The sequence below is a fragment of the Talpa occidentalis genome, unplaced genomic scaffold (genome assembly GCF_014898055.3).
Source record: "Talpa occidentalis isolate TD23 unplaced genomic scaffold, MPIMG_talOcc4v2.1 talOcc4.7, whole genome shotgun sequence".
Taxonomy (NCBI): Eukaryota; Metazoa; Chordata; class Mammalia; order Eulipotyphla; family Talpidae; genus Talpa; species Talpa occidentalis.
The window spans coordinates 6,018,382-6,037,288 of NW_023605083.1; the positions used below are offsets into that span (position 1 = coordinate 6,018,382).

The 18,907-nt window shown below is 52.2% G+C and overlaps 1 protein-coding gene across 4 annotated transcripts in view; it reads right to left on the reverse strand.

Annotated features, from left to right (window-relative positions):
• RALGPS1 (Ral GEF with PH domain and SH3 binding motif 1) overlaps window positions 1-18,907 on the reverse strand; it is a 226,031-nt gene that overhangs the window by 134,461 nt on the left and 72,663 nt on the right. For all 4 annotated transcript variants that reach the window (XM_037493464.2, XM_037493463.2, XM_037493467.2 and 1 more), the window contains exons 5-7: window positions 15,082-15,165; window positions 6,005-6,094; window positions 3,369-3,461 (exon numbers count right to left, since the gene is read on the reverse strand). In XM_037493464.2, coding sequence (XP_037349361.1) covers window positions 3,369-3,461; window positions 6,005-6,094; window positions 15,082-15,165 — 267 coding nt within the window. The remainder of the gene's footprint in view (window positions 1-3,368; window positions 3,462-6,004; window positions 6,095-15,081; window positions 15,166-18,907) is intronic.

Sequence of the window (18,907 nt, forward strand, 5' to 3'; positions counted from 1 at the left end):
AGGAATAGCATCGGGGTGCTAGTCACACCTCGATCCCAGGCCCAGCCTCCTCCTGAGCAGCACATGTGCTCATGTCCCTGCCCTGGGCCCAGTCTGACTGCAAGGTCAGGTGTGTCACCGACAAACCATGCAGCACTCTGGCCAAGAACACAACTGGGGTCCAGCGAGGTGGGGCTGCAGCACCCTGGCTCGGGCACTCGTCAGCTCTGTGACCACGGAGCGGTCACTGCCCCTCTTGGAGTGAGGACTCTGGAGCACTGACTTTCGGGCTGTGGCTGGCGCTTCCACTGCCCCTGCTCTCCATGGGGCCTCAGGGGTGCCAGATGCAGGGGCAAGTGGGGAAGGTTCTTCCAAGAAGCACTCGTGACTGAGCACATCACCAGAAATGAACAGCCAGAGGAGGTGTGACTCAGTCGGCACAACATCCACAACTCAAACAAGTGCCCAGCTGGACACAGGGATCCAGAGAAAAGCCAGACCTCGTGAAGGAATGTGCCAGAGCAGGGAGACCTGCAGAGGCAGGAGACCTGCAGAGGCGGCTGCAGAGCAGATATGCTGTGGCTGGGTTAGGGGCAGCGCGTGTCAGGAATACACAGGGGCCTCCACAGGGTCCGGGGAAGGGGGGAGGAGGGGTATTGGGGTGATCAGATGAAGGGGAGGGATGCAGTGTTTGGTCCCCTCCATTTCCCAAATGCTCTATGCCACCCACTGCCCTTGAACTAACAGGAAGAATCTGGTCTGGAAGAGGCTGAAGCCCCCGTAACCTTGGCGATGCCAGGCTGACACCCACCCAGCTGGTCTCCCACCTGTTGCCCCGACGCAGCAGTTGGCAGTTGTCATTTTGACTTCCTGGGATGCCACATCTACCCACCTTCTCCCCTGTAAGTGACCCCCTGTAACCAAGAAAACAGCCCCAAATCACAGCCCTTAGGAGGCAATGGGGAGACTTCTCAGAAAAAGGACAGAAGTGTGTTGCTGCCCAGGCCCCCTGTTGTCTGCCGGCATGGACACTCCGTTTCCTGGCATCCCCCCGGCTCCCATGGGTTAGATGCCCACCCAGGTGGCAACAACAACCACCCCCCCTCCCTGCCACCGGGGACTGGCGGACCAGCAGAAGAGTGGCCAGAAGGCATCCTGCGAGGCAGCCTGTGCGACCTGGCTGCAGCTCTCGGGGGTCCTTGGACAGGGGTGCAAAGGCCTGGGGAGGCGCCAGCGGCCCACTGAGCTCGTCCTCACAGCCCCCAGGGGAGCACTGGATGAGGGGCAGGTGTGGGGCTATTCTTGCTCAGCTCGGTGGGTGTGGTGGCTAAGGGCAGGGACTCTGGAGCCAAACTGCTTGTGTTTGGCTCCAGCTCTGCCTCTTAGCTGTGGAAGCCGGCACAAGCCACCTCACCTGTCACAGCCTCCGCTGTGAGAGTGAGAGCCACACCTGCCTCACTGGGCAGCCGTCAAGAGGAAATGGGCGAACATGGGAAGTCTCTGAGGCCGTGCCTGGCACGTTTTCTTCTGGCACATCCACAGGAAGAGCAGTTGGCTCACTAGGCCTGGAAGGGGGTTAGGTGAGGAGGCTCTTGCTTCTGAGTGCATCCTGGGCAGAAAGTCCATTCCAGGCTCTGTGAGGAGCTGTAGGATATTCATTTTCATGGCAGAAAGACCCCATCAATAGCAGTGGTGGCTCAGCCACTCTGAGCAGCGCCCCATCAAGCCACACGGAGCAGTCGAGGGCACTGTTCTGGCCCTATGCTGTGCCACACCTGGGCCATGCCTGACATCCCGGGGAGAAGGCCTGCCCCGCCAGGCTTCAGGATGGGCCCTGCCCCGCCCGAGTGGATCAGCTCTCTGCGAGGACCTCAGCCACCCCGCCCCTGTACTGATTCCCTACTGCCGTTGCCCCCTAGCAGCCTACAGGGGTTCCTGAGAACCATGCAACTATAGACAGAAAGGTCTGTTCACCATGAAATCTGCAGCTCATTCCTCTGGGTCTGCGTATAGCTCCCAGAAGCCCCAGAAACAGTAACAGCATCTAAACAACGGAAAATTCATCTGAAAAAGAAAGAATCTCCAAGCAACTTGAAAAAAGCTTAATGGCTCAGAGGGACTCAAGGAATCACGGGGCTGGCAGCAACTGCAGAGACGAGCGGCTTCCAAACTTGCTCCATCTGCAAGCCACAGCTCCACAGCACCTCACCTAGAAGCCCAGGGCACAGAACTGACACAAACAGAGCTGCTTTGCTGGACAGAGTATCACGCTATCTGCCCAGACCCTCACTCTTCTCCCCCAGCCCCTGCTGGCCCCCAAGGCATATCCAAGGAACCCCAAGGGCTCCGGGAAGCACTGATGGAAAACTACTCCTCGGGCGGCCTCTCTGCACAGCCTGGGGAACAGGCTCTGAATGGCAGGAGAACAAAGCCCCGTTTTCTGATTCCAGGCTCGCTCTTCTTGACCCACTTGCTAGGGCTAGACCTCTGGAAAACTGCAACTTAAAGAAATGAGGTTCATTTCTGATCACCGACATCATAATCCCTACGTCTTTTAGAGGCCTCTGAACTAGCCAAGTACGAACCAGAGCCCAGCCCCACGGACCGGCGGAAAGATTTCGGAAATGAGTTGCAGAAGCACATCTGACAATTCCATACAGTTTCCTTCAGTTCCACGGGACATAAACAGGTCTTGAAAGGCTCGGGCTGTGTGGCTGAGAGACCTGGACCAGGCAGGCCAGGAGGTGAATGCTAATGAGCTATGGAAATAGCAATTACTTCCCCCATGTCAGGCAACGGGCCAAACTAAGGAGGATAAGGAGGCCTGAGATATTTTTAAAGTATTTTTACAGCAGAAAAACTTTCCTACAGACTCAATTATATAACTATCAGGCTCCACCTCTGAGCTGAAATTATCCATGGCCTTCAGGAAAAAATTTTTTTTCATTTTTCCCTACATGAGGGTCACAGGTTTCCTCAGAGAAACTGTTAGCTGAAGGGCCAGCCATCCAGGCAGCTGTGAACCATCAGCCCAGAGACCTTCCTTCCCAAGGGCAGCCTAGAGCCTGCAATGCAAAATGCCAGCCAAGGGGAGGGCAGAAGTCATGCCACTGACCCGGGCCTCCCACACATTGAAGGGCCCAGGAAGAGGCCCTCTGAGGGGCTCCTGACCCCAGCCCTGTCAGTGCCCTAAGAACTTCCTTGTCCGCAGATGGGGCTGAGGTCACTGGAGGAGAGGGGATGCCCAGGGCACATTTTATTAACCACAGAACCGTCTGTCTTGGCAGACGGCAAAGTCAGAGAAAGCCTTCTGGGGCTTAGGAATGCAGGGCTTCACCAGCAAAATGACAGCCAAAATCAAAGGGGTAGGTTCGGGGAGATTAACTTACAGCCCAGGTTTTTGTCAGCCTGAAGATAGGTGCACTTTGCAATGCTGACACCACAGACATGAGAGAATGAAGGTTGTTGAGTTCGAGAAGTTTCTGGAAAAAAATATATGGAATAGATTATTTTGCTGCTATAAACAACAGACAAAAACATGTTCAACTGTTACCAAATGTTGTCATATTTATGAAATTCAATTACACTTAAAAATATCTCATGTAGAAAATATAGTTCTAGAATGTTCACAGAAACCATATGCTCGTTTTCTTTCAAACTGTCAAAAGGTTAGTCTGCATCCAAACATTCGCAGGGTTCCACGAGCTGACTGGCCGGGTGGCTGGACAGCAGCGTGGCTCAGCATGGCTCTGATAACGTCCTGTATGCTCTGTTTTCGAGGGATCCAAACGGTCCCAGCAGGATTTTGTAAACTGAAACCCCAGCTGTGCCAACAATATTAACATGGTCTTCGGTCATTACCTCAACACCCCGAGCAAGCGAGCAAGCGAGGCCAGGAGAGATGTTATCGCTCTGCCTAATCCCTCTCAGCTGGGAGGGCAGCGCTCCAGCTTCCCATCATTTGACCATGCTCCTTGAATCAGGCCCCAAATCGGTGAGAATATTTGGATTCAGTTCAGCCCCAGACAAGTTCCTGACCATGGAGGGCAACAGAAGGAGACCCCGGCAAGAGCAAACGCAGAGAGGTGTAACTGCTCTGCTCTTGGTTTACGCCGAGGGAGGCCCGCTAACAGGACCCGGGTTCTGATACTCACTCTTGGGAGCCCTGAAAGTTTGGGCTGGCGAGTAGGTTCTCTCTGGGAACCAAGAGGCCTGGTTCCCGCGGCTCCCGCTACGTGGGTGTGCTGCCTGCAACGTGTGGCCTAATCCTCCTGAGCCTGCTGGGATCCTCGTCTTTAAAACGAGGACCGAGGATGGGAAACCTGGCGCGGATGTTTCCGGGGACAGAGAACGTGGCTCGCGGAGACCAGGGCCTGGTGTCAGGCGAGCGCCTAGAGGACCTCAGGAAGACTTGTTCGTCCGGCTGCCTCAGATACTGCTTCTAGCCCATCTTTCCTGACCACATTCCCCAATCTAGGGAGGCTGGGTCCATGCCTGTGGGTCCCCTCGCAGCCTGTGCATCCCCTCAGCATGCTGGACTTGACTGGCCTCGCTCTCACGGGACCGCATGCCCCCTGACAGCAGGGATGCAGCCTATGTACCGCCACACCCCTAGTACCCAGCACACTGCTCAGCGGGGCCTAACCAAGTGAACAAGTCATGAAAAGTCCTATGCCGGGTCCCCACGGCTCCACCCTCCCCTGAGATTTCTCCCTCACCGCACAAGTTAATGCTTTATTGCCCACTTCCTGTAACACTCTCGAGCTGCTTCCTGTGTGCGATAATAGCTTCTGTGGGTGACCTGAATTCCATCCCCTGTATCTCAACTGCTATGCTGGCCACAGAATTTCTTTCAGAGCTGAAGGGCCTCTGGGAGAGTATCCAATCCACTCCTCTCATTTTATAGGCAGGAAAACCAAGGCCCAGAGAAAGGAGGAGCCTGCACAGGGCTCGGTGCCAGTGCGAAGATCCACCTTGAAGATGGCAGAGGTGAGGAGAGGACTATAAGCTCATTCCCAAACTGAAAGTGCTGGGAGGGGGGGATCTGGAGCTGTACCCCCTGTCCCCCTCCTGCACCAGCACTGACAGCCGCAGGTATCAGGGGCCCACCACTGCTCTGGTCCTTCAGATGCGTGGGTCAGAAAGCCCCTAATGTACTCATCAACTATACACTTGACCTTCCTGGGAGAGGCGTCAGAGCAGCGACCCTGAAAGCAGAGAGGGCTCCACCCGCTGGCTGCGGGGGCCCTGGGCATGGGTACCTCTAAGCCTCCCCTCCCCTCTTTGGAAACGAATAATAATAACGTGAGTATTGAGTGTGATCATTTCGGTAAAGCAGCTGCTATGGCGCCTGGCCTGCGAGGGCCCTCAGGGAAGGGTGGACAGCCCAGGGTGGGTGGGAAGACAACGTGCAAAAGGCAAAGCGGCCAGAGAAAGCGCTGCATGCCCAGAGGTCAGGGTCAGGGACGTGAGGGAAGGAGCCTGCAGGGCCAGTAAGAGGAGCAATCCTGGCAGGCTTCTGGGATGACAACCAAGCTGGCAGGCGAGGGCAGCGGGGTGGGGGGCGCAGTGGGGGCAGGGGGGAGGGGCACAGACATGACCCTGAGTCCAACTGGCCAGGACAGTGCCCATCAGGCCCAGGCCTTGAGCTCGTGCTGGTGGGGTGAGCGCTGCTGGGGGAGAGAATTGTGCAAAGGAGACGGCAGCACAGGCATCTATGCTCATGATGCCCAGCGACACCTGAAGTGAGAGGAGGGAGGCTGGGGTGCCAGGGGTAGCCTGAGGGCTCGTGGAGTCCAGGAAAGGCCAGGTAAGGAGACTGCAGGGTGGAGGAGCACACCACCAACGTGAGCATGGGGGCCGGAGAGCCGTGTGGCAGCCAGGCTGGACGTGCAGCTGCCTCTGTCAGGGAAGACAGGGCACAGCCCCTGTTTGAACCCCGCCCAGACCCAGAGCAAAGTACTGAAGAGACACATTTTTGAAACCATAAACAAAGGAAGGAGAAAAAAATAATAAAGCAGCTTACCTTGGCTATTTTCACAAAATGGCTCAGGATTTCTGCCCTTATTTTTAAAGTCTGTGCTGTTAGAATCTCTCGTACAACCCAAAAACTGACCTGGAAAGTCAAATACACACACACACCAGAAAAGCTGTTAAGTGTCGGACCACCACGGCACCCTTGTCCGCCACTGGGATGGGATTTCTAAGCAGGAGGGAGAGGCAGCCTAGGGAAGGCGTGAGGTCAAGGGCTCCTGGGACACCCAGCCCTGCACACGGGCCCCACACCCTCAGCACCACTCTCCAGCACGGTCGTCATCATGACACACGAGTCCCCCTAAAGGTGCCACAGGGGGACGGAAAGCAACCGGACAGGACTCCTGAGCAGAAGGGAGGTTTTACGGGGAGACCATGGGTGGACAGGTGGACAGATGGCCAACAGCTAGACAAAGGGAGGACATCCTGGCAGTCACACCCAGGAAATGCGCTTCCCAGCTGGAGCCCAGACAAGGGTGCACCAATATCTGCACAACTGTTGTGAATTTTTAGAGAACAGGTTTGCCCGATAATTTAAATGACACAAAAGTACATTTCAAGTAATGCGGGTAGAGGGCAATGCCTTTCTGGGGGCAGCACATCAAAAGGATATGTGAGCTCCCTTGGTTTCAGATCATCATTTGTGCTCGACCCTTTCATGTAAATCAACATCCCCCTGGGTCCCTCGGTGAACAGGAAGCTCATCTACCACTATGCAGTTGACTCACCTGACCCCTCAATAAAACACAGAAGGGGCTTGACGCCAAGAAATGCTGGGAGGTGGTTAGCGTTCTTGTTTGTGTTTCATTACTGTAACAACAGCGCTATGGGAAATACGGGTGCCCAGGAGCGCAATGATAGCGCTGCAAAGAAGGGGGAGCACTGGGCAGAGTATGGGGGTGTGCAGAATTAAAAGGAAGGCGAGGCATCTAAAACCTCTCACTCTTACAAAGAAAAAAATAGCAGAGTTAAGAAATCAAGCTTACCGCTACAACCAAATATATCTCTTTACTGAAACACTGTCATTTTTCAATGAGGCAACAAGGAAAGAGTAACTAAGAATAAAAATTTGCTTTTGATATTAAGCAGGAGTGTTACAGAAAAGCTTTCCCAGCCTAATTATCTGCGGTTGCCTCCAGGACATGCCTGGGTTTCCATAGAGTCATTTTTTCCAAAATCTTGCCTAAAATTAAGTTCAGATTCAAATGTTTATTGATAGTTGTGGAAGAAAGCTTTTCTGGATACCAAATCATATGCCCATAAATCTTACAGTTTGGTAATGAGCATTTTTATGCCACATAATCCCAATTGTGATAGTTTATGTGTATAATTTAACAGATTCCTAAGTGCAGAAATGGCATATTTAAGGCATAACTATGGAGCGTGGCAGATCTGGCTCTGGTCTGCCGCCATGGTTCATGCAGCCTTGCTGGGGGCAGGCTCCAGGCACAGTGGCCCTTGCCTGATAAGGAGGTGACCAAAGGAGGAGGCAGAATCCTCCAGAAATTACCGCATTAGGAGACAGCTGATGACAGTGGCCACAGAAGAAATTCAAAATCACGTGAACTGGAGTATGGAAGAGGAAAGGACAGAAGAAGGCTTCTTGGAGGAGGCAGGCCCCGAAAGCTGGGTAGACTTGCAGGTACAGAGAGCAAGTAAAGACTGGGTTGATGCCTGTGGGGTGGGGGTGGTTCGGGAGAGTAAAGCAAGAAAAAGGAGGTAACGGCCAGGCTGTGGGGGGTCTGGAGCAACTAAGTGAGAAGGAGCCAAGAGAGACACTACTCTAAGTGGGGAGGTCTCCAGAAACTTCTGAGCTGAGAACAAGTTAGATCCTTCTGTGGGGGGCAGCAACACCAAGCAGAAGTTAATGCGACAGCCTAAGTTAGGGAGGTGGAGACTCAGCCAGGGCCACGTTAAAGGAAATGGAGAAAAGGGCAGATGAGAAAGACATTAAAAGGAAGAACCAGCATAGTTTTAAATAACTTTTTAAAGTATTTTTTGGGCCTCCCTGGTGGCGCAAGGGGTTAAGACGCAACCTATGAAGCTATCTACAGCCACTGCAGTCCGAGTTCAATCCCTGGCCAGGGAGCAACCCACATGGCGCGGGAGACCTCTCTTGACTCGCCCGCTGCTCCCCTCAGCAGTGTATTTCAGTCAGTCTGCCTGTTCTGTTCCCCACTCTGTCTCTGGTGAATCTTCTCACCCTCCACACCTCTGGCCTGTACCCCAGTTCTTGTATGAATGAATAAATTAATCTTAAAAAAATAAAAATACAATAATTTTTTTAAATATTTTTTAATTCTTTTTTCTTTTTAACTACAAAATTTAAGAGAGGCTTAATGAGGAAAACAAGGAAAACATGAGATAACAAGAGGTTAAGTGCAAAAGAAAAGATGGTTGGCACCCAGTTCTCACACTCAGACACCACGGCAAATGCCGGCACGCAGGCTGCGGGTGCTCTTTCTATCGACGTACACTTGTCTTTTCCAAGTGCATTGGTTTGTTAATTGTATCATGATGAGAAATGCGTTAAAGGAATATTCTTCTACAACACAGTTTTCAGCAGCTGCCAAGGAGTTCAGCATAGGGATGAATTGTCATTAACTTATATCCCCCTGTTGTTGGACAGGTTATTTCAAATTCTTTTGTTGTTATAAACAACACCATGGTGAACATCTTTACACATTTTTTTTTTTTTTTGCGGTCTTAGGATAACTTCCTGTAAGGCAGAGTAAATAAAAGTATGTGGACATTTTTTAAAAAAAACTTGGCCTCCAAAAGTCTATTTGTTTCTCCATCAACAAGTTGGAGCAGATCCCTGTTCCCATACACAGTTGAATACCAGTTATTACAAGTCTTTTCTCCTCACTAGTCCAATGGACAAGATAATATCTCCCTGTTCCTATTGTGCATTTCTTTCATAATTACATAACTTGTTTTTGCATTTTTTTTAAGTATTTAAAGGTTTTTGTACAACTCACCTGGTGAATTACCTGCTCAGACCCTTCATTCATCTCTCTGTCATGCTATTTGTCCTCCTACTATTTGACTGGCAAAGGTCTTTGTCTATTAAAGACAATGTGTTAATCATTTTTGAGTCATACTTTGCATCATGAGTCTGGAGAAATGGGTATTCATACACTGTTTTGCAAATTATAAATTTATAGGAACATTTTGAAGTACGAATGTGTCTCTCAAGATGTTATAGTTTTATTCTCCCTAAAATGTTTATCCTATGAAAATACAGAATTTTTTTTTTTAAATACTGAAATTTAGAGGACACGTGTACAAAAGCTCACTGTTTATGAAGCAAAAGAATCGAAGAAAACCAAATGCCAGTCAACAGGGAGTTGGCTACATAAATATCAGCTCACACTTTGGGAAGTAGGGAGATGTGTTCCACCTTCATGAGGGCAAAGCATCTACATAAATTATTTGGAATTCTTCTGCATGCATGGGAAGTTTGTTCCCTATTTATTCGTTTATTCAATGCTTTATTCATTTCAGTATGGACTCGTGGATATTTACACGTCGGATTATAATCCAACACTGAGATTTATTTTGTTGCTCATATTGAGGCCTTGGCCACTGAGACTCTTTCCGTTGGCTCCTGTGCCCCTTTGACATCACCCCAGCGCTGTTTTGGTTGGTCTGAGCACTCCCTCCTTGCTAGACTCATCCTGTACATTCCGTGCCCCAGTCCTGAGACCAGCCATTTCTCCAAGGAACTTTGGTTGCCGTTATTACATGATGGCATTAGAAGCCAAGGTCTGGGCGCTGGGTGTGCCTGTTGCTGGGTGTGCTTGTTGTTCCTGCGGAATCATGGCTTCTAGGTCCTCTCCATTGGCAGAGCAAGGAAAAGTGCGTGTGTCATAACCCACGTATCTGTCTCTGTATTCCCGCATGTAACCATCTGCTTCTCTGCTGACACCTCCTACCCAGCCTGTGACCTTACGGGTTGCTGTAGCCTTCTCACCTTGCGCACCTGTCACTCCCTACCCCACCAGTGAGAAGCCTCCCACCATGTGCGTCCACCTCCTTGACTGTTCCAGTTTGCATGAGCAGTAGCTCCAGAACTGTTCTCCTTCCCCTAGGGAAACAACTTAAACAGAGCACAGGGCTTAGCTCCATGTCCCTTTGTCTCTAGTATCCGCTCATCCCCTGAGTTACTGCAGTCACTCACTCATGCAGCTGGATTCTTCTGCAACATTCTGCACTGCATTCTAGGGCCCCTTGATCTCCACAATGAACCCCTTTAAAGTTGCATACACCACGGATCACTCTTGGTGCTGTAAAGTTCTATGGGTTTCCCCAAATGTGCGTCATGTGTCCAACTTGATCTGCAGACCAAGTTGGGAAGAGCTGAAATCTTAATGGAGTCTTCCGGTCTAAATCACAGGGAATCATTTCACCACCATAAAAGAGTGCCATATTTTACCTACTCAGTCCTCTCCCCTTCTCAAACTGTGGCAACCAATGATCTGTTTTATCTGTATAGCTTTAACTTTTCTAGATTTTTTTTTGACATTTTCCAGAATGTCAAAGACAGGGGAGACTGTCTGTGTGTCACCTTTTTAGACCATTTCTTTCACTTAACAATGTGCATTTAATATTCATCCATGTCTTTATATGGCTTGATGGATTATTCTTATTTTTGCAAGGGAGAGGGGATGAACACAATTCTATTGCATGAAATTAGCAGTTTTTCTACCCATTCACTATTTTTTTTTATATTTTTTTAATCTTTTTTTTTTAATAGAGGCATATTTCATTTATTTATTTATTTGTTTGTTTTGTTTATACATGCACTGGGTACAGTCAGAAGCGCGGGAGGGTGAGAGAATTCACCAGAGCCAGAGCGGGGAACAGAGCAGGCAGAAGGACCGAAGCACACTGCTGAGGGGAGCAGCGGGCGGCAGGAGAGGTCTGCGCGCCATGTGGGACCCTCCTCCGGTGGCCGGGGAGCAGCCGGGGATCGAACCGGCGCTGCAGAGGCTGCGGCCAGCTTCACAACCCAGCGCTCAACCGCTGCGCCACGGGGGAGGCCCTCTACCCATTCACTATTAAAGGACACCTTAGTTACTTTCAATTTTTGATGATCATGAATAAAATTGCAATAAGACTGTGTGCGCTGGTTTGTTACTGGGGTGGGATTTCGCCTGTGCCATCAACCCAGGTGAGGGGCAAGTGATGTGAGCTCCCAAGATTCTCTGAAGACCGAATGACCATACTTGGTGACTGATGGGCTATGGAGGGAGGGAGATGACAGGGCGGGGCCCGGAAGGGTCCTCCTTCATCCTGGGCAGCAGCGTGATCTGAGGTAGTGGGCACAGGAGGAGGAGCAGTTGTGTGAACAGGAGATGAGCTCCCCGGGACATGCAGGCTGAGCCATGCAGCAGGGATGGATACTTGCTCTGGAAGCTGGGGGAGGTGTGGCCTGAGACGCAGATACAGTATCACCCATGTTTGAAGTTGTGAGAGTAGATGAGATTAGCCACAGGGACAGAGGCCCCAGTGAGAACCGGGGGTTGCTGACATGTAAGGGGTGGGCAGGGGAAGGGAGGCTGAGAAGAGCAGCGTGGAGGCAGGACGAGCACCCAGAAAGGGCGATGTCCTGGAGACAGTGCTTCAAGAACAAGGAAGCACCCAACCTGGGTCCACCTCACCTGGATAGGACTTAAGGTGTCCCATGAGGTCAGCAGCGGGGAGACCAGAGGCCTTAGCAAAGGCAGCCCCGTGGGGATGTGAAGGGGAAGCTGGGCCGCAGCAGCTCAAGGGGTCGAGTGAAAGCTGGAGAGAGCAGCTCTGGGGGTGCCCAGTCCAGTGGCTCTGAGGACAAAGGGGAGAAGGGAGGGGCTGCAGGGCCCAAGACGGCCAGGAGGACGTGTGTGCCTTTTTCTCATAAGTGGCAAAGCCTTGAGGATGGATGGATGAGAACAGGGAGGTTACAGATGAGGAGAGGAAGTACTTCATGAGGCCCAGGTAACCCTGGGAGAGGCTGTAACCCGAGGAGCCCTCCAGGCAAGGAAGAGGAGGCAAGTACGGGTGGGGTCCAGAGACCCAACGCGAGGAAAGGACTTCCTGAGGCCTCAAAGCAGGTGAGCAGCGAGTCCGGGCCTCCCAACCCCTTCCTTTCTTGGCTCAGGGCTCCTACCTCTCTGCACTTTTTCTTTCTTTTTAAAGATTTATTTATTTATACAAGCACTGGGGTAGAGGCCAGAGGTGCGGGAAGGTGAGAGAAACCACCAGAGACAGAGCAGGGAGCAGAACAGGCAGAAGGACCGAAATAGACTGCTGAGGGGAGCAGCGGGCGAGACAGGAGAGGTCTGCCGCGCCATGTGGGAATCTCCCTGGCCGGCTGGGAATCTGCAGAGGCTGTGGACAGCTTCACAGCGCTGCGCTCAACCCACTGCGCCACCGGAGAGGCCCATTCTCTGCACTTTTTCTAAGCAATCATTGTTTACTACAGATCAAGCACTGAGCTAAACCCTTTACATCCTTAACTTACATTTGATCTTTAAACACCACTTGAAAGGTATTGGGCCAAAGCACTAAAAGACACACAAGATGGACCGGCTAAGGTGAAGGTTCGCTTGATTCCCTGCGACCACAGCTTCTCTGCCTCCTGTCCCCCACCTTCCAAAGAGTCCATGCACCAACTTCTGGAACACAGGGGGCAGTGGGTCCACTAAAATTAAATGCAAAGTCATATACCTCTGCATTTATCTGGGGGCAGGTTCATATGCGATATTATCAGCTTCTCAAAAGAAGCCAGGGTCCAAAAAGGCTGACAATTTCTGTGCCCTGGTGAAAGCCCTGGGGCTGAAACACAAGCCTGGCCCTTACAGGCCCTCAGTGAACACGGCTGAGCTCTTTTCACCTCAGCCGCTCTGGACAGCGCCAAAGGACCCCGGTGCCAGGCAGAAGCAGGCACAGTGGGACCTGACCAGGAGGCTGGCCCTGGGGTTCTGACTGGGCCACAAGGAGCCTCAAATCCATGGCAAGCTTCTTCCGATCTGCTGATCTCCACATTTTCTCCTTTTTCTCCCCGAAAATGTCTGGATGCTTGCCACACGCCAAACACTGTGCTGGGTGCTCGGCATGTGTCATTTCGTATCTTCAGAACAACTGTGCATGGTGAGTATTACTGTTTTCTTGTTTTCTCATTTATAGATAAAGAAACGGGCTCAGAAAGGTAAGTGACCTGCTCGCCCTTATCTGGAGTCTGATGAGGAGCCTTGTTCTCACATCTGAAAGTCTGTTAGGAAGGAATGCCAATCAGTTCCTGTCACAGAAAGTAGCCCCAGAGGCTGACCAGGCCTGGCCACTGGCCAGCCTCCACATCAGAGCCTCCTGGCTGTGTCCAGGGGCCTCACTGAGAGGCTGCAGGCCTACATGAAGACCACTTCTAGGAGCCTCCTGCTGGGGATACAGAACCATGCTCTGGCTCAGTTCGGCCACTTGGTGTAAGCTGGACACAAGGCGATCCTCGCAGAACAGACTGCATCCCTCTGCCGAGCTGCCCGGCCTCCTTGCAGAGCAGGTGACATCAGAGGCGTGGGCCTCCCCGGGAGCCCTGGTCAGAGCTGGGACTGAGCTGGCTCCCAGTCCAATAGTTTCGCTGAGGAAACTCTGAATCCCCTGACAGTGTGAGCACATCTGTTTTGGTTTGTTGTGTTTTTTTTTGTTTTTTTTTTTGTTTTGTTTTGTTTTTCAAGACTAAGATCAGTTGGAAAAGGAAAGATTTTTTTAAGGGAAGAAAAAAGAAGTAAAAGGCTTCAGAACCTCTTTTCAAGTCAAGAAGTATGTAGCCCCAACTGCAGATGCAGCTAGGCCTTTCTTAGCTCCTATTACATCTCGAAAACAACAATAATGAAAAGGCTGGCCTCGCCCTTCAGATGCGGCGGGGGACCTCTCTGAGGTGGTAGCCAAGGCCAGAAGCCGAGGAGGGCTGAGCAGGCCTGACACACAGGACCCGGCATTTCCGGGTGGGCAGGCCCAGCTGGAGAAAGGCCGAAGGGAAGCCAGGCCCATCACCCAGAGATCCAGGAAGTCACACTGTGCAGCCCCTGGGCCAGTGACCTCATTTGAAACCAGAAAAACAAGAAGAAAAACAAGAGCAGCACCATGGGGGGTGCTGGTCCATCCAAAGTGGACTTGCAGGCAACCTTGTCCAAGAATCACGTTCTAGCAGGCCTGGCTGAGAAATGAGAAGCCCACTCCCGCAGCTGGGCCCAGTCCACATCACCATCCAGTAAGTAGGGAGGCAGGTCTTGCTACCTGGGGCAAAACTCCGGGTTTGTGGTAGTCTGTATGGGACTACAAGCTACAGAGAGCAGGCCGTGAGGAACTCGGAGAAATTCAATTCAGTTCAAGAAGTATGTCCTGAGCCCCGACATTTGCTCACTGCACATGCAGTCACTGAGTGTCGACTGTCTGCCGGACATGGGGTGGGGGGCATGATGATAAGCCAGACAGACGTGGTTCCTGTCCTCAGGGGCCCACAGGCGGGCGAGGAAGATGGAGCGCAAGGAGTTACACAACATGAGGACACATGAGCCAAGGCCCCAAGGAGAAGCGCAGGGTGCAATGACGGGAGCCCTTACACAGGCTGGGGACTCTGGGGGCTTCCTAAGGAAGGGACATTCAGCTTGAGATCTGTTTGGGAGCTGAGTTGGGAGGACACATTCCAAGCTGAGAGGACAGCTCTGGTGCTCCATGAGAAAGGAGGGAGGCCAGGATGACAAGGCACAGCACAGAGGGAGGAGGAGATAATGAGGCCGGAGGGGAACAGAGCCAGCTCCACCTGCAGGAGCTCGCAGGGCATCCCGGGGTGCTGGGACTAGAGCTGAAGTAGAAGCCACGGAAGTGACTCAATTGCGGAGATGTGCCAGTGCCACCTACTATGTGCACGGGGCTGTGATGGCACCAGCGTAGGGAAAAGTGGGGCTCAGAAAGAAGATTTTGGGTCGAGGGCGGGGTGCCTGGGACTGAACCCTGGAGGGACTTCCAGCGACAGGGGACAACAGATCACTCTCCCAACAGGCACATGCGAGGCGCGCTGCTTACCTGGTTAAACCTCCTGGTAAAGGCGACAACGTTGGGGGCGAGACTGTGTTTCTCCTTCTTACTCCACCCACAGCTGGCTAGCTCCTAGGAAGCACAGAGTCAACTTCAGCAGTGATTCTAGCCAGCAGGCAAAACACACAGGGGTAGCTGACTGGAGCATGGGCACAGAGGTGGGGAAGGGCTAAGCCCGACTCTGCAGAGAATCCAAGGGTCTCTCCCTTGTCCCTGGAGAGCAGAGCTGGGGCTGTAGGTGGAGGTGCATCCTGGAACCCCCAGAGGTGAGGGTAAGGAGTGGGATTCTTTCCTCCATGACCCTGGCCACGTTTCCCAGGACTTCCATGCCAAGATTCTTAACCCCACCACTGCCACTCTGCCAGCTCCCCTGGGACAAGAAGTCCCTTCTTGTATTTATTTATTTTTTTGTGGGACCCTCACCATTGGCCGGGGAACGAACTGGCGCAGCAGAGGCTGCAGGCAGCCCCGCAGCCCAGCGCTCAACCGCTGTGCCACCAGGGGAGGCCCCCAGAAGTCCCAGTCCCTTCTTAATGCAAATCACCCAAAAGCAGACAGAACGTCCATCAGCAGGACCCCTCCCTCCTGCCAACATAATGGACTCCAGGGCCCCAGGCCAACTTAAAATCTGAAGAATCTTTAATTTCATTGGCTGCACGGCATCCTCCATTTCTTCAGAGAAACTTCTGGGGTCATCTTGGAGTCCATCCTGAAGTCACACTCCCCCCATCTCGCATAACCCAAAGGGGCAGAAGGAAAGGTGCCCTTTAATATCTTCTCCAGGGGCCTTGTCTTCTCTTTTTCAGCGGGCTTAACATTATAATTTAATACCATTAACGTTATAGCAGTGAGGCTCGTTCCTTCCCTCCAGAGGAGGGGGCAGCTGCCAGGAACAAACTCACGGACCAAGGAAAACCCATCACGCAGATCCCCAGCATCCGCAGCCTGCACCTTGGGGAGCCCCTGGAGGGAAGGTGGCGGAGTCTGCAGTTCTCTACCCTGAAACTACACACCTCCTTTTAATTCCTACCAGGCCTTGCTGTAATTAGTGACTATGGCCACACACCTGGAACTCTCAGGCTCTTTAGTGAGAGTCAGCTGCCTACCAGCTGGAACAGATGCAGAAGGGGTGCCCTAGGAAGTCGGGGGGTAGTGGAAATGGCCGGAGCCACACTGTGAGCAGCTATGTCTGAGGTGCCCTGTCCTTCAGATGCTTCTCAGTACCCAGCTAGGAGCCACGCACAGGGGCTCACTGTGAGAAGCCCAATGGGGGCAGTGGGTGGCTCTGGCTACAAGAGGAATGACCTGGACTCCCGAGCGCTTGGGCACCCACCAGGAGCCCTTGCTGGCCACTCACTTCCATGAGACATCATGGCCTCCCGGTCAACTCACACACCAAACACAACCATCTGTGATGCCAAGTCACTCACACCCAACAATTTAGACCCCGAGTCATAGCAGTGACAACGATATTAGCCAGTCTCCCTTGTATCGGGAACGCCCCACAGCCAGGCTTGTCCCACCTGCTTTCATCAGGAGCAAAGGGACTCAGCACCCCGCACCCTGGAAAGAAGACTGACTCCGCATCTTTGCAAAAGAAGACATGAGTCTCTTGAGATGTAGAATTTGCCTGTTCACCATCCTTCTCCTTGTTTTGAAAACATACGCTTGAGTCTCTTTTCAAAAGCCTAGTGACCTACTGCAGCAACATCTGCCCCTCCCGCCCCGGCCCCTGAAACATTGGTAATCATCTCTCGCCGTGCACTTCGTTGCCCTCTTGAAGTTTCACCGCGCAGACAAGACCCTCTGGAAGCCAAAACCAGTCCTGGGAGGCACTGATCACAGTGAAGTAGAGAAGACAGTTCCTAAAACTGACTTAGGAGGACTGAGGTGCAGAAGCTGAGGCTGTTAGTTGCTCTCTCTTTTTTTTTTTTTCCTGAATTCTTAATCAACAAAAAAATTGTGTGTGTGTGTGTGTGTGCACGCATGCATGCTTCTGTACACACTCCGCTTCGTTCAGTGTGTAGCCTTAGGTAGGCATCCTGAGGGAGCAGCCCTGGCCTGACCCTGGCTGCAACACACAGCCCCCCCCCCACCAACCCCGCACACCGGCTATACGATGCTTATCTTCTCGGAACCCCAGTTTTCTCACCCAAAATGGCCATGTTAATAAATATTATCTGTGAAGCTCATTATAATGATGAGATGAGGTTAAAGCAGAGCCCCCGGCGCAGAAGCAGCATGTGATACGGGCTGTGGCCCCCTCTTTCCAGTCGCACCTGCCGGCTCCGTCTAAGGGCAACACCGATTCTCTCCCCACACCACCTGCTCCTTGTCCTGAATTATTAACACAGTCTATTTTGTTATTTCTCCTTCATTTTGCAGACAGGAGCCAGATTCATCCCCTCTGCTCTGGACATTTCTAAGACTCTCACTGAAAAACGGATTGGGCACTTTGTAGGTCCTGACAATTCTCTGAGTGACCTTGCGCAGCAGAAGACACAGTACACTGGAGAGTAAAACCTCCACAGAGCAAAATGCATTGTGTCTGGAGGCTCCATGACAAAATGGAATAAAGGTCGCAGAGCCAAAGACCTAGCTCAGAACTGCCAGGGTTACTTCCTGGTGACCCCAGAGGAGTCAGCCTCTCTCAGCCACCATTTCATTGCTGATGAAAACAGGGCTGTTGAGGGGCCTCCCTGGTGGCATGAGGTTAGGTTAAGCACAGCACTGTGAAGCTATCTGCAGGCTCTGCAGCATGAGTTCAATCCCCGGGCAGGGAGCTACCCACATGGCGCGGCAGACCTCTCCTGTCTCGCCCACTGCTCCCCTCAGCGGTGTATTTCAGTCAATCTGCCTGTTCTGTTCCCCACTCTGTCTCTGGTGAATTCTCTCACCCTCCCACACCTCTGATGTGTACCCCAGTTCTGGTATGCATAAATAAATCTTAAAAAAAAAAAAAAGACAGGGATGCTGAAATGAACTCTTGGAATTCAGGCAGAGAACAAAAGATGTGAGCCTAATAAAGGAGGTGGCATGCGGGGCACGGCTGGCTCACAGCAGTGAGCTGAAGGAATTGGGTGTGAGCCACCTCGGTCTTAAAGTCTCCCAAACTCGGCGCAGAAAGGCTCATCAAGATGTCAAAAGAGATGAGGCCCTCGTATCTATAGTGAGACAGTCCTGGCCCAGCCTCTGGCACTGCTCCGCTCCTGTCTGTGGCCTTATAGAATTACGAGATCCATCTGTGTAAAGTAGGTTTGGAAAATGTGAAGTAATAAAACAAAACTCTTCCAGTCACTAATGCCTAAAAAGGCCCAAGCTATGGAACTGATTTGAGTGTAATTAAGTTAAAATGGACCAGAGGGGACAGGGCTGGTTCTACAGGGGAGACAAGGGCCTGGGCTGAGGCTGGGAGGGCCCTGGTGAGCCACTCAGCTGGCCCTGGGCTGCCGCACCCTCTGCCAAGGGCCCCTGAGGTTGCCCGGGCTGTGCTGGGCTCCGGTTCCCTGGGGTGGTTGGCTGGATGTGCAAGGAGGGGAAGAGATGCCTCTGGGGGCGTGTCCCCAGCTTCATCAAGGAGAAAACTAAGTTGTGAGAAGAAAATGTTCTGCCACCGAGTCTGTCTCCTCTCCCTTCTCTGGCCCTGTCCTGCCCAGGATCCCTTTCCTCCCAGGGGGGGAGCCCACCCTCACCCCCTACTGAAGGCCTTGCCCTGATGCCTCCCCAGCCTGTGTCTTTCCTGGCCTCTCCTATTTCTGCTTCCACTAGCATTTCAACAACACGGCCTCTCCTCATAGCAACAACGGCCGCGGTG